Source organism: Xyrauchen texanus, chromosome 14 (assembly GCF_025860055.1).
Source record: "Xyrauchen texanus isolate HMW12.3.18 chromosome 14, RBS_HiC_50CHRs, whole genome shotgun sequence".
Lineage (NCBI taxonomy): Eukaryota > Metazoa > Chordata > Actinopteri > Cypriniformes > Catostomidae > Xyrauchen > Xyrauchen texanus.
The window spans coordinates 5,441,989-5,458,654 of record NC_068289.1 but is presented as its reverse complement, the minus strand read 5'-3'; the positions used below and the strand labels follow the sequence as shown (position 1 = coordinate 5,458,654).

General features: G+C 37.7%; 1 protein-coding gene across 1 annotated transcript in view; it reads right to left on the bottom strand.

Moving 5' to 3' along the window:
- lmo7a (LIM domain 7a) overlaps positions 1-16,666 on the bottom strand; it is a 66,738-nt gene that overhangs the window by 38,378 nt on the left and 11,694 nt on the right. Inside the window, 2 exon segments of the mRNA XM_052141737.1 lie at positions 4,841-4,947; positions 15,367-15,436. Coding sequence (XP_051997697.1) covers positions 4,841-4,947; positions 15,367-15,436 — 177 coding nt within the window.

The following is a 16,666-nucleotide window of genomic DNA, read 5'->3' as shown; positions in this document are numbered from 1 at the left end:
TGTAATAAAACACAGTCAAGCACAAAGTTCAGACACAGCTCTACCTTCATTTCACCATTGCTTTTACGACAAGAAATGAAAAGTTCTAAACTGTGATTTACAACTAGTTATTACTGCCATAATTTGACTCCAGTCCATGATTTGTGATGTCAGTGTTTGAGAATATCTAAGGATGTTTAACATAATATGCACCAATAATTCTTCTACCATCAACCGGACAAAACTGTCATCATGTGAATCTAGTGTACATCAGGTTCACGTTGGACTCTAAAACTGCTTTCCAGAATGTTGCTCTTTATTTAGAGTCCCAGAAAAACACTAACAAGCACTAAGTACACTGGTATTTCTGTCATGTTTTCCATTAAAATATCTAAACATTCTTAAAAGATGAAGCATTTTCTTGAGAAGCTATTGTGTGAGATATTTGTTTTCAGAGAATATATCTTGAATTAAGTTTATTTTTCCTTACCTTATTGGTAAATGTATTTTCTAAGGGCTGTGGAGCAGTGCATGATTATTCATTACATGCAACGCATGTCCTGGGAATAATAAACATGGTAACAGATTTACTGTATGGAGACTTCACCCGCAAGTGGTGAGCCAGATAAGGGAGAGATACAGGCAAGCTGTCATCACGGTCATCTGAACCAAAAGCAAAAATGCCAAACTTATAATTACAGCATGTCCACTGATTTTATGGCATGTATACACATACTTGTCCCAAAGAATTATACCTGTTAAAATGGATCTAAATCCAACATTTTAACATGTACATTTTTAAATAATAAAAATAAATGACAGTTAAATATATTTATGCTGTGTTTGTTTTAATGTACCATGATTAATCGCTATTAAATCACAGAAAACTGATTTATTAGTTAGTTTTTAATCGCTTGACAGGCCTTATTTTTTTGTTTAAGCATAAGTTTAAAATGTTTTATTATGCTTATACAATTTACCAATGAGATAAAAAAACAATGATCTAAAAACAATCCTTATCCAAGGCAATTTATCTTGTTTTAAGGATGTTTGGATATTTTAACTGAAATGAAGACAAAAGTCATGATTCAAAAACAATATTGTGTAGTTTTGATACTACAGGCACAAGGAATAGATACTGTGTCCAAGGTTGCTCAGTCTGAGAGATCTGGGGTGTTTTTGTTTTGAGATAGCCAGATGATCTGATGCTAATGGTGTTTACGGACAGAGAAAAACAAGCCATGTAACAGAGCAGCTGTTAGGCTGTAAGAGGAAGGAGCAGATGACCTGGAGTGGCTTCCCTCATTTGCTTTTCATGGACTGATGAGTAATGATGAATGGAGGCTTTGCTTATCTCAAGCCTGCTCGCAACAGACTGCAATATCTCCTCATGTTGCCATCTGTGTGACTATAGACATTTGGCATCTAACTCCACAATGGCTGTAAACCTCTCCCATCAGTGTGAGAGGTCTGAGAACTTTTTATGTGGTGTACAAGCTGTACCCTCACATTGCAGAAAGTTTAGTGCAATCTGTATTAAAAGTTGGCAAGAGAAATCTACAACAGGAATGTGGCACAAAACAAACTAAATTAAATAGTAGATTAAACTGATTTATTGACCATTTGGTCATTAGCCTGACTTTATCATGAACAGCAAAGAAATGGTTTAAGTCAAATTGTAAAAACAGTATTCTCACCGTTACAGATAGAGATGTAAGCAACTTCTACACAAAACATCTACAAAAGAAAGTATATTGTACAACTCGCATGCTTTCTAAAAACTTCTACATCATTGGCAAAAGTACCCTCATTATCAGATGTAAAGTGTTTTATCTCCAAAACTATATAGGGGCGACAAATGTGGAATATTCCTCGCATTTGCTGAGCCACCATAGCAAAAATACACTCACTCAATGGAGGTTTTTTGTTTCTGGGACCATTCCAAGTAAACTCTAGATACTGTTGTGCATAATCCCAGGAGATCAGCAGTTACAGAAATACTCAAACCAGCCCATCAGGCACCAACAATCATGCCACGGTCCAAATCATTGAGATCACATTTTTCCCCATTCTGATAGTTGATGTGAACATTAACTGAAGCTCCTGACCCGTATCTACATGATTAGATAATCGCATGAATAAGTAGGTGTACAGGTGTTCCCATGAGCAACATGACGCTGGGTTATGGTTAACAAACTTTTAAAAACAGCCTCAAAATGTTGCCATCCATATGAAGCTGATGGAGACCAGGTGCAGTCTATTTCTTGGCCACCTTACAGTTAGCGTATGCAAATTGCACACCCAACAGGAACCCGCAACAGAAAATACATGCTGATACAGTAGTGTTCTTGTTGTAAACACAAGCATGCATTCCTGATGGATGTAAAGCTACACCAGAAGAGTACAGAGGAGAAAACAGGCTATTTAAAAGTTACCACCAGGAGTCGTATCACTGCTACACTTCATCTAGTGTCAAAAAAGTGACCTTTCTATTTTAATTTTAGCAACACTGGAACACTTTCAACAAATGCCTGACAGTGGACACAGACAAACAAACACATGCAGCAAGGCCCACACATAAAGATCCTCACTTTCACACTCGCATACAACCAAACACATACCACACACAAATAAAAGCAAAGCCAGAAAGTGAGTGATCATTGCCCAAAGGGAGTGGATTAACACTGTGTTTAATCAGAGTCTCGGTACGGTTGCTATGGCAGAGAGGGTGTGGTGTGGTAACCGTCACAAAGCAAAGCTTGCTTTGTTTAATCTCAGCCCACGGCTGAGCGTATGAAGGCCCTGCCACTGCTGAGGTAACAATGACAGGAAATGGATTGTTTGAAAGATTATCAATTCTTTCCTCTCCATATTCAAAGCAGTCTTATCAGTTTTTGATGTTGAGGTCACATATTAGAATAATTACTGAATTGATGCGTCAATAATAATCAAAACATACCAAGATATTGCACTGGACTTGTCACGCCAGAGTTGAACACACCTTAGTCAAATGAGGTGGTTCACAAAAGGATCAACTATCAGAAAACTCAGGAAGAGAACAAAAATGTCCATTATACATTATATATTTAGAAATAGAAAATGTGTTGTTCCAAACCTGCATGACTTCCTCTCTTTTGTGGAACACAAAATATACACAGATATATCGATTATTGATCAGCATGTTATTTTATCGACACGTTTTTGAGGTATTGATATATTAACATTAGCCGAGATTTAATTTAGGATCTAGTCATCACCATACAAACTTCATGATGGTTTTTGTACTTCTTCAATAATGAACAAAGAGCATTAGATGTGTTTACAGGTTAGTGTATGAAACTGGTGTAACTGCACAAACTGAACGATTAGAAATGATTATGCAATATCTCTGTATGTAGCCTTGAAGAGGTTTCATTCAAGCTGTCAAACCACAAAAATACATATATTGTGAAGGCTATATAAAAGATACATATACACAATATGTCATCCAGTGATGCTAGAGTAAATAATCTTTGTCCTTTGGGGCCGAATTTAATGGGAAACTATTCGAGTTTCGCTCCGCGGCGCTGCAGAATTTTGAGCTGTCACAGGAAACGCTCACACTTTACCGAAGTTGTGATGAAAAATGTGTTTGAAGAGACAATGACTATTGTGCAACGAGCAGCCCAATTAATATCTGAAAAAAAACAAAACAAATGCTGATATATTGATAATCATCAGCAAAATGTTCAGATTATCGATGAGTGAAAAAGCATCAATCCAAAGCCTATTAGTCAGCGTTTGCCTCATTCACGTCCTTTTCCATACAATTATAAGTGAATAGTGACTGAGACTAACAGGTTTTGAACAACATGAGGGTTAGTAAATGATGACTATCCCTTTAAAACTCTGTTCAGAATTTTATACAAACACTGTCTGAAATATGAACGTTCTAGGTCACTCGAATGACTTGACTTGGATAATAGCCAAGTACTGTTTGTGCCTTTGTTCCCAAATATCAAACAGTACTACAGCGGTGATGAACATGTCAGAGCTGGACAGACAGAGCTTAACATCATTGCCTCCCAAAGACACACCTGTGAAAATACTGGTTGTTCAACATGCCATATTTTTCCACCCAAGTCACAGGTATGACCTGATCCAAAACACTGAAACCACAAACATATTGCATTATGCTGCATGCATACGGCATAAACAGATGCATGCTGTAAATGGAACACCAACTGCGCAAACAAAACATATGTTTAATCTCTGCTCATCTCACATTTAGACATAAACACACCAATTCTCATCTTCAGTTTCAATGACAGTGTGGGTTTGATTTAATATGATCACATTATGGTTTCATTGCCACTTACCTCCTCACCTCTGCTATGCTTAATTTACTAGCTGTTCAAAGAAATCACTCTTCCTTAACTAATGGCTGAATTCACATTATGTTTTCTTATTCATGTTTCAAACCGGACTGGATTAGATTACACCAAAACAAGTCACTTTTAAGGGTTAGATCAGTTAGAAATACACAGTGAACATTGTTAAATTGTTACATTTTTACTGTGTGGTTGTCAAGAGCCACAAGACTTTCCTAAATCTATTTTAAAGCAGCAATTTTCAAGTCATGGTTCACATTATTGCATTTCTTAAATTTTAATACTGGCTTTACTGGATTTAAATGGAAGGCTTGGTAACACAAGCCTGTTTTTCAAAAGTATGTGGATATGAGACCCATGGACAATGAGATCTGCCAAAATGACCATGCAGTAAACAGCGGTTGTATGCATGTCCACAGCTATTTTCACATTGGGTCAAACGTATTACAGAACTTGCTGTTGCATTGTAAGCTGAGGAAATGAAAACTTACTTGACAGTTCCACGTGTGGATAAGTCTTGCAGGTCTCCTGGGTGGAAAAGCTGGGCCTCTTTTAGTCCAAGCTTGACACAGGCTTTTAGGAAGAGGTTGATGTTGTCCTGTCGGCAAATAATATGTGTTCACCTAATGAGTTAGACAGTAATCATACAAGAACTCTTTTGCGCACGCAGTCCAGAAATCATTGCATCCAAAGTTCAGACAGTCCTGTGAGCTCACAGGGGGTGGGAGGAGACAAGGGAGGGCAGGTTGCAAATAAGGAGTGACACAACAAACTGAAAGCCAAGAATGAAGGCAGATGCCAGTGAAAGACCTGTGCAACTACCTGTGACAGCAGGAGTTTGCCCTTGGGGCGGTGCAAAATACATGACAGAGTGCCAAAGCCACAGCTCCGTCCCCCACACATGTATGGCAGTCACTCACACACACACACACACACACACACACACCCTTGTTGTGTTTCCATGTTTTATGGGGACTTTCCATAGACATAATGGTTTTTATACTGTACAAACTTTATATTCTATCCTCTAAACCTAACCCTCACAGAAACCTTTCTGCATTTTTACATTTTCAAAAAACATAATTTAGTATGATTTATAAGCTGTTTTCCTCATGGGGACCGACAAAATGTCCCCACAAGGTCAAAAATTTCGGGTTTTACTATCCTTATGGGGACATTTGGTACCCAGAAAGTGATAAATACACGCTCACACACACACACACACACACACACACACACACACACACACACACACACACACACACACACACACATGTTGTGTTTCCATGTTTTATGGGGACTTTCCATAGACATAATGGTTTTTATACTGTACAAACTTTATATTCTATCCCCTAAACCTAACCCTACCCTAAACCTAACCCTACCCTAAACCTAACCCTCACAGAAAACTTTCTGCATTTTTACATTTTCAAAAAACATAATTTAGTATGATTTATAAGCTGTTTTCCTCATGGGGACCGACAAAATGTCTCCACAAGGTCAAAAATTTCGGGTTTTACTATCCTTATGGGGACATTTGGTACCCAGAAAGTGATAAATACACGCTCACACATACACACACACACACACACACACACACACACACACACACACACACACACACACACACCTCACTCTAGTAACTAACCCAGACACATACCTACATTTGCACAAATACTTTTGTACACAAACAAACGCAAACGGACTCTCCCTTTTCACACCCAGAAACTGTCACTCAATCTCTCAGAAAACTATCTGAGGAATCTTCAGGGCGGTGGATTATTTTGGAGACAAGGTTGCCATGAAACAGAGGCCGTGTGACTAAAACAACAAACAATTTGCTAACATCTAAGGGGGTGGGTAAGAAAATGCTAATTAAATATATTAAAGAGCTAGTTCACACAAAAATAACAATTCTTAATCATCCTCTTGTTGTTCCTAATCCAAATTATTTTCTTCTGTGGAAAACAAAACTGGGATGCTAGGCAGAAAGTTTGGAAACAACAGCCTCAGTCACCATTCACTTTCATTGAATGGCAAAAAGATGCAATGCAAGTGAATGGTGACTGATATTATCATTCTGCCAAACATCTCCTTTTGTGTTCCCTGGAAGAAAGTCTGTCTAATTTGGAACAACAGAAGGTAAACGCAACAGAATTTTCATTTTTGGGTAAACTACCCCTTTAAGAAAACTTGAGATTGTATTGAATGCTGACTATCATGACACTGAAGTAGTGTTGTGACATAGTTTCAATTTGTTTTGATCAACCATCTTGACTTCATGCATAGCCAGCCCCCGGTTTGCTCTGAAATAATCACGGGGTGCTTTGGCCTATATTTAAACAGCAAACATGCTTATTAGCAGATGGCAATGAAGAGCTTCCCTCTTAAGTTTGACTTCACTTCTCATTCACCTCCTTTCTAATGCAACTTCTAAACCTTTTCCTGAGGCGCAGGGTCAAAGTTTGTGCCCTGACCCTGTGGGTGTTGGTCGATGCGTTTGTTTTTAACATTAACCACTAGTTTATCTGTATTTACAGGTGACAAATGAGTCTAATGGAACACACACACACAGGTTTCTGAAATGTACATGGTTTCATAGTTTCAGTGTACATGGTTTACAAAATGTTTTATTCAATTCCATTCACATGAAGATGTCTCCATTTGTCCCGTTCCTCATCCAAGCACTCAAACCGTGTTTCATCAGTGTCCTTAACCTTTAACACAGATGTATCTGAAATATCTAAGGTATGAAAATGTCCGTTGGCGCATGCAGAGCTCTGCTCGCGTTCACGCGTTGTACATGAGTTCTGCGCATGTGTCAAATGCAAAGACATGTAATCAAGCTTCAAAGTGTTGGACCCTATTGAATTAAACCCCATTGTATGGGCAATAACACCTTATTTCCATAAAAATATCTACATTTGTGTTCTGCAGAAGAAAGAAAATCATACGAGTTTAAGGGGGCTTTCACACTTGGTTCGACTGCCTGTTCCGAACCCGAGTTCGATTGCTCCCCCCTCCCTCCTGCCCCTGATGGACTGTGTTCACATTATATATTTGTATACGAACCGCGGTACGCTTGCGAAATGAAAAGGCGTCAAAATTCAATGAATAGACTTGCTCGGTTCACATTTGTTCTTCTTTTTTTTAACCTTTGGTTTTGTTTTCAACATCAAGATACAGAAACACACTTGCGTCTGTCTGCCGCAAAAATACTGAAATCGTTCAAAAGACAGCGGGCTGTCCGCCGAAGACAATTTTTGTGAAGGCAAGCAGAAATCATCTCTCTGCTTGCAGTGCGTGTGCGTCAATCCCGCTTTTCTTCAAGGTAAGTGTATACACACACACACGCACGAAAGTAAACCCTTTCCGCTCATTTTGAAAGTGACGCGTGTGAGACTGACGACCACATTACACGTCATCAATAGCGGTTCACTTCCGCGGTTTGGTTCGATTGCGTTCATATCAGCAGCGAACCGTACTGGAGTTCACATGAACCGTACCCCAGACCACCTTTTTAAGCGGACCCGAGTACGGTTCGCGGGTGCGCACCCGAGTTCGGAAGACAGCGTTCACATCATCCAAACAAACCGAACTCTGACGTCATTCGAACCGGGGTGCGCACCAAAAGTGCTAGTGTGAAAGCCCCCTAAGAATAAAAATATATCAATTATACACTGGCTGGCCAAAATAAATAAACGGTCACCGTTTGGATTTAAATAAGCACAACTTACCATACGCCCCATTGAGAGCGAGAACAACTAACCACGAGGAGGTTACCCCATGTGACTCTACCCTCCCTAGCAACCGGGCCAATTTGGCTGCTTAGAAGACCTGGCTGGAGTCACTCAGCACAGCCTGGATTCAAACTGCATGACTCCAGGGGTGGTAGTCAGCGTCAATACTCACTGAGCTACCCAGGCCCCCAATTGTCCAACGCATTATTTAAACCTGGAAAGATAGTGGTGAACCATGAGCTTCGCAGAAGAAATGCGGTTCGAAAAAAATCTTGAATGATCGTGATCGGAGATCACTAATTGCTTGAAGGCACATCGGAAAAAATGGACAGTAGAATTTATGGCTATGTTTAATTGTGAAAGTAAGAGCATTTCCACACGCATAACGTGACAAGAACTTACAGGATTGGGACTAAAGAAAGCCACCTGTTAGTGAGGGTAATTGGGGAAAAAAAACAACTTCAATTTGCTAGGGACCAAAAAGATTGGACTGTGGAGCAATGGAAAAAGGTAATGTGTTTGGAAGAATCCAGATTTACCCTATTCCAAAGTTATGGGCGCATCAGGATTGGTGCATGATGGGTGCATCATCATGCAAAGTGCCCAATGTACAAGTCTCTGGAGGCAGTGTTATGATCTGGGGTTGCCTCAATTGGTCAGGTCTAGTCTCAGCAACGTTATGTGGCAATGAAATGAAGTCAGCGGAGTACCTGAATGTACTGAATGACCAGGTTATCTCATCAATGGATTTTTTCTTCCATGACTTTGGCATGGGAATATTCCAGGACGACCATGCCAAAACTCGTCGAGCTTAAATTGTGAAAGAGTGGTTCAGGGAGCATGAGGAATCATTTTCACACATGAATTGGCCACCACAGAGTCCTGACCTTAATCCCATTGATTGTATTTGGGATGTGCTGGAGAAGACTTTACAGAGTGGTTCGACTCTCCCGTCATCAATACAAGATCTCGGCCAAAAATGAATGCAACAAATGTTGTGACATTGCATAAGGTTTTTGAAACAATCCCACGATGAATGCTTACAATAATTAAACCTAAAGGCGGTCCAACAAAATATTAGATTATGCAACTTTTTTTTTTTGGCCATGCAGTATATATTAATCTACATCATGTGTTAATAATTAGAAAGAGAGAAATGGTTATTATAAAAAGTATTTAATAAAGTAAAAATGGATTGGATAAGTCAGTTATCAAAGAAATGGTATCCATACATTTTTTTTTTATAACTGAACCGCTTCTTCAGGTCAAACTAGTCCCAAAGAGGAGATTCCTTTAATACACTAATTAATGACTATCAGTATCCATTAGCAACAGTTATGTCATTTTAGAATTCATCCTATATACCAAATTATGAAGAGATAATGATGCTGAAAGAAGCTCATATAATCTGTGGAATGACATCTATGTAAAAGTTCTCAAAGTTTTATAACTAAATGTATCGGCAGTGTATAGAACAGTCAAGTTCTCATTTGAAACAGAAATGTATTTTTCAGTAAATTATTAAAGTGAATGGGGAATGTCATTAAATCGAAAATGTAACACTTTATCATTCTGGTCATTGTAAACCTAAATAATAAAATATACAATTTTAAATACACAATTTTAAAAGCAAACAAACCTGGTGGCCTATGGATAGATCTATTTAAATAATCTGTTCTGCCAATTCTCCATTCACAGTGGTTAGACTTGTTTCAAAAATATCCATCCAACTCAATTATAGGGGGTTTATGAAGGGCTGTGCTCTACAGAGTCATGTCTATGCTAAACCTCAGGGCAAAGCCCTGCTAGAATGACTTTTCTAGTGTGGCCGACCAATGTGCCACACAAGTGTATGGTTCCTCTCTTCGGATTGTTAAAAGCAGGATCGACTATCCAGGGAAACACAAGGGTAAACCACAGCTCCGGGTTTGATGGAATACGGAGTGTGCAACTATGGGAAACTGATCCAAAGATCAGCAAAAGCCAAACCCTGAATAGAGTTTAGCAATCCAAAGCCAGAGTCACTACATAGTCCACAAAACCAAAGGTTTCTGCTCTTGCTCTAACAAGCCTTGATTTAACTAAATGTAAAACCTCTGTATTAAATGAATATCCTGGTCCGTCTTAATACAATAGGCCCTTGGTGGGAAATCTAAAGAAAAAGGAGACATTTTAATAATTAAATTAAATAGTTAAATAAAACTATATTGAAATCTCATAATAATCTCACAAATACAAAACAGTATTAATGTGTTATTAGGAGATTTCTTTGTAAATCACGGGCGTATTAAAGAAAATTAAGCAGAGGTGCCTTTAATGTGCACGCTACAACAGATTGAGGGTGGATTTGAATTGCAGGTGATCCTCCCTATGCCCTTCTCACTTCAAAGTGAATGAAGAGCCCTTGAAGAGGGTACTCTGAAGGAAACATGGCATTCCTGTATGAATGTATCCTTCACAACTGTCTTGTGTAAGGGCCCTTCAAGGAAAGTAACATTTTCTCACTTTCATTTGTAATGAGCTTCTTTCGAGTGGTGTCCCCTTCCTGCAGCAGTGCCCTTCAAGGGAGCAAAAATGCAGTTTGGAGTTTGCCCCCAAACATCGAAGCGGCGTGGCCTTAGATGAGTAACAGGTCAGATAAAAAGTCCACTAAGTATTGTGCTGTAAGTTTATCAAAAGAATAATACTTGATTACAATGGCATTTCCTACATCACACACTTGCAGTGTAGACAGCTTTATTAATTATAATGGGAGGTCAGGTCACTTCTAGTGATAACATTTCAATTAGTCATTTATTGTATACTGTCATAAAAGGAGTTGTCTGATTCAGCTAAAGCCAGTTTGTTTTTGTTTAAACCATAATTTCTTAAACTATGGGTCGCAATGTATTTCAGTATATGTTTCATTATTTCCTTATTAAGAGTAACAGAGATTTCAAAGAGCAAATCTTTTCACAACTCTCTTCCATGCTGCTGTGCTGGCCAGGACTGTTTTTTGGCTATTTTCCACAGTATCATTTGATATTTTGCACACAGCTAGAGGACAGTCTGAACTGATACCACAGCAAATTTGGTGTCTGTAACTCAAAAACTTTAGTGCCACCAACAGGTCAAATTTCCACTCAAGTTTATGCTAATAACTTTTGTACTATCAACTAACTTCTCCCCTGATTCCTGAGCTCACAGCGAGTCAACTGCATACCAATATTTCCGCCATTTTGAATTTTAAGGAAACAAAAACATTTCGCTACTCCTACAAATATTGTCCGATTTCCACCGAAATATAACTTTTTTATGTTTGAAATAATTCCTGAGAAATGGCTTCACGAAGTTGATGGCGAGCACGCCAAAATGGGCTTCATGCTGTATCTCCGCAAACACTTTGACGGATTATGAAAAAAGTTGGTATGTGTCATCGCCATCATGCTTTGGGTTCACGTTTCGCCACACTGCCCCCTACTGGTCAGAAAATAGCAAAAATATCTATTCTGGTTTATAACTCTTGCACACTTTGGACAAAAATTATAAAACGGGTCTCTTTAGATTCAGTGAAACATTCCGAGTCAAACAGTACCCAATTTTCCCATGTTGGCCATTTTGGATGTCGGCCTTTATGAATTTTGATGCAAAATGCTGTATTTTATGAACGCATTGCCGTATCATTACGAAACTTTGTATGCGTCATCAGGACCATGCCCTGAAGGTGCCTGAGAAGTTTGGGTCCGGCGCCACCTAGTGGGGGAAACATTTGGGTGGTAATATCTTTTAATGGCATTTGTCTATTTTCACAGGACTGGTCTTATTAAGTTCGGGAGAACTTGCAGAGCGCAACGATACCATATTTGCCTGTTGCCACTTCAAAAATAGTTCCAAAACTACTTTTGGAACGAAACCACCAAAATAAGATGCGTCATTAGTACATTTCTTAAGCTGAAAGAGAACATGGCAAAAACAGGTCGATGAATTTTAAAAGTGGTCTCTGCTTTTACGTAAACTGATAGAACTCCACTTAATTTCAAAATTTGCATGCAGTGTCTTTGAATTCAGTGTCTTTGTCAGAGTTGCCATCACTGATCATGAGGACAGTTGCATACATTGAGAAACATGGCAGCCATTGGACAATCATCAACAAATTTGACCTGGAGCACACCAAAATGGGCTTGAGGCTGTATGTTTGCATTTTTGTGAAACTGGTCTAGTTAGATTGTGTGGGTCATGCAGAGAACAATGATACCATTGTTGGCCATGATATGATTTTATGTAAATGTTTTGTTGTTGCTATTACTCCTATAACATTTGTCCAATCAACATGAAATGTTCTGCACAACCTGTAGTACTTAAAATACCTGTAGTAACTATGGTATTTTCGGCAGAACTATGGTTGTCATGTTACATGTCTGTAATGTTTACAAAATATGATGCCTTCTACAGTTCAAACGGGATGCAATTAATTCTATCAATATCAACAAATATTTTCCTTTATTTCCACAGTTTGAGAGTGTGCATGCTTGTGAGAATGTTGAAATGTTTAATTTGAGTATTTTGTTTTTGAGTCTTTGAAGGGATAATCATTTCTGGAAGAGTCTGTCTATATCACAATTGCTTTAGTAATAAAAAAGTGAATCAATTAAAAGGAATGTTTCCGGGTTCAATACAAGTTAAGCTCAAGTTAAGCTCAGTTTTTTTTTAAATCAAAAATGTATGTTACAGTGAGCCACATACAATGGAAGTAAAAGTATATAAAAGTGGAGAAAAAAAAAAGTATAACCAAAAGCCAAAGGATATGTGTGTAAACATAATTTTAGTGTGATAAGATCACTTACAAACCTTTTCTGTGTAAAGTTATAGCCAATTTTACAACTTTGTTTCCAAGATGCAGCAATGTCAACAAACCCTAAAATGACTAGTTTTAAAAGAAGAATTAATGCAAGTGTTTTATACAATTATAAGCTTCATACTTCTGTGTTTAAACTCTCTAAATAGGGTCCCCGTTCACTTTGTAAGTGCCTCACTTTAACCTCGATTTTTGCTTTTTTTAAAGAAAAGGAGGAACGAGTCAAAATTAATTTTTGTGGAAATCAACAAATACTGTCGATTTAGCTTAACTTGTATTGAACCTGTAATATTCCTTTAAAGTATAGGCTATAAATATAGCTTTGTAAGTGTGGGTCCAAGATAAAGTCAGAGTGGAAACAGCAAAGGTTAAATGATAAAGTGAGGGAGCAGAGATGAGAGAAAGTAAAAAGTGTGAAGAGACAAGAAAAACATTAGCCCTACCAGGGTAACACCATGCTACTGAATGGTTACTATATACATATTTCATGATACTGTCATGGTACGCCAATGTTTTGGAAGTATAATAACACTTGCTTGTTGTACGTAATATAACAGAATAGGCCATTATTTGTGACAAAGGGAAAAATTTAAAAATTATGTATACTGTATAATACAAGATAAATGCTTAAATACACAAAAAGCAAATAAATTAGTTAAGTATATATATATAGATACTAATAAAAAATAAATAAAAACCATGTAACTGCTAAGGTCTGTGCACGCCACTACTTGTAAAAGATTGTGTTGATAAAAAAGGTTTTTAGGACATTTTCAACATGTAGTCTGATGAGTTCAGCATGTGCTGCATGGAATTCTGACCACCTTGTCTCCACTCTTACATCAGCTTCAGGACGCAGCGCCCCAAGGCTCGCATGCCCAGTCTAAAACCATAACCTGAAGACACAGACTGCATCCGAAAATGGGAAAATGCTGCCTACAGAAGCTCTATAATGAGGTTGGATGAAACAAGGTGCTTTTAAACCTGTTCAGAGACCAGATTCCTTAAGAGTTCCATTAAAAAATGGTGTCATTTAAAAACAATAATGCATGTGCCACACGGACTGCTTTTAAGATACTTTTGGGTGCTTTAAGCTTTAAAAATGAGTCACAATCAACTGTGATTGTGTTAAGATGACAGACTGGGATATTCATATTGGTTTGTCCTTTTGTGATCCACATAAGTATACGGGTTTGAAATGACATTAGGGTGAGTAAATTATGACAGAATATACATTTTTCGAGGAACTATTCCTTTAACAGAGCTAATCAGCCTCAAGGAATAACAATTGTACTTAGACGATTTCAGAGCCTTGAATGAGCTTTTCATTCTGTGGAAAAAGTGATTTCATCAGTCATAAACATAGTTGAATAGAGGCCATTATGTTCTTTTGGAATTTGTGTTATATATATATATATATATTTTACCGGTTGCTAGGAGCGCAGAGATGGTTCTTTTATGGACAAACATTACAATCTCAACTACATTCAGCAAACAAAAATACAGTCCAAGCTGTGTTTTTCTTTGCATGCCTTTACTTAGCCGTTGCCATCTAAGCAGTCAATTGTGAGTTTATACTCAGTGGGTTTCAGGGTTGGCTATTTTATGGAAAACCTCTGTGATGCTGTTGGACAAGGAGATGCTTATCCAGACTTACCTGAGTAAATAGTTTTAAAGGGCAATGGTATATAAATGAGCTTACATGTGTTGCATCGATTAGGCCAAAAAGCATGATAAATGCATTGTTTAATTCAAGCCCATAGGCCACGTGTCTTCGCTCTTGAACTAACAAGAACTAAATAAAATGTGTATGTTTATGCATGTGCCTGTGTTAAAGCATTCGTTCACCCAAAAAAATGTATTCTGTCATCATTCACTCACCCTGATGTCGTTCCAAACCCATATGACTTCCTTGGAACACAAAATGGAGAGTTTAAGGGACTGACAACCTCAGTCACCATTCACTTACATTACAAATTTTTTCCATATAAAAGTGAATGGTAACTGAAGCTGTTTGCCTACAATAACACCTATTTTGGTGTTCCAAGCATGTAAAAGAGTTTGGAACAACACGAGGATGAATAAATTATGACTAACACTTTAACCCCACATGCTCCAGCTACCCTTCTTAACTTGCATGTGCATGCAGTGCTCATAATGCAAGAATTGCAATGTTTTCTGTAAGACAAGATGGACACTTGGTGAGAGTTTTCACTAAAGCACATGACTCCTATTGAATTCCAGGTCGAAATAAATTATTAACTCAACGCAAATCACTCCAAATACATGATTACATGTCAGCCATTTAGTAAATAATTTGAACTTCTAATTAATAGTTTAGGTTGCAGAAAACACATGGTCTTAGTCAAGGTGGAATACTACATCAATTCTGCTGAACTGTTAATGTATTCACATCAAAGAGCAATTAAAGAAAACAGCTTACCAAGCCAGCAATAGGTGTGGATAGTCTGTTTAATTTCTTAACGAAGCCAGGCTTGATCTTGTTGATCAGACTAAAAAGAGAGGGGAAAAAATAACAAAAGTCAACACAAACAATCGAAATTTGCCCGCGGTTTACTGTTTTAGGCTTTGTTTAATTTTGGCCATCTGGCTTGAGTTTACAGAATCATCTAACGCCATAAAAAAGAAAAAGAAGAAGAAAAAAGTTCACTGTGGAAACATACGCAGGCATCAGATGATGGCCTCTTTGAAAATAAGTCTAGTTTTGTGTGAAAAACTGGTTTGGAGAGAAACACAGAAACAGTGAAGTGCCAATTCAAAGGTGAGCAGCTGATGTGAAAAAGGGTGGGACTGATGAGCATGAAATATAAAATGTGCAAAACTTGATTTCTGACTGTCTTGTTTATATGTAATAAAGGGAGAGGCAGACATTCACAGTTAACTTTAGGTTTCAGTAATAGTAGCCATATAATAATATGTATGGTACATTTTTGGTGGTTTTATATGTTGCTTATACTTACTAATTTTTAAAAGGTAAACAAAGCAGCCTAATCATTTTCTAATTAGGCCTATACATATATAACATTTTTAATAATTTGATTTATTAGAGGTATCAATATTAGTATAGATATTGGCGATACTGGCCTAAAAGTACTTGGTATCGAATGGAAAAGAAAATAATTGGTATTGCCCATCCCTAAATTACACTGAAACCTACACTGTAAAAACATCATTGGAGCAAACTTAAATTCAACGCAACATGATGCAGTAAGATTTTTGGGTTCTCTTGATGTAAACACACAATAGACCTCAATCCTTAACACACCTCAATAATGGTGACAATCAACAACCCTCATTAAGTTACAAGGTGGGCTCCTAACATCACCACACAACTATTAACTAACAGTGCAAACAAAAACAAAACAAAAAAAGTCAGCAAACAGCAAGTAACAAGCCAAAAACACCATCCACATCATTTACTCATATGAATCATGATTCATCAAAATCATTCAAATGCAAAAGTTTTCAGTTGCAGATGCCATTGTAATTCACTATTCACAGTCAGCCGTGACATTTAATCAATAAGTGAAAGTGTCCAATAACATTGTGGTTACTTAGATTAAGTGAGTAGTATTCAGCTGATCTTGTGATCCTAACATGGCTGCCCCATGAGGGGACCCTCTGCATGTAGAATAAAACATCTTTTATAAAGTAACTTATATGACTGGAGTCTTGATCTCATGTAAGTGCTTATGATTTTATACATCTAAAACTCTTGCACT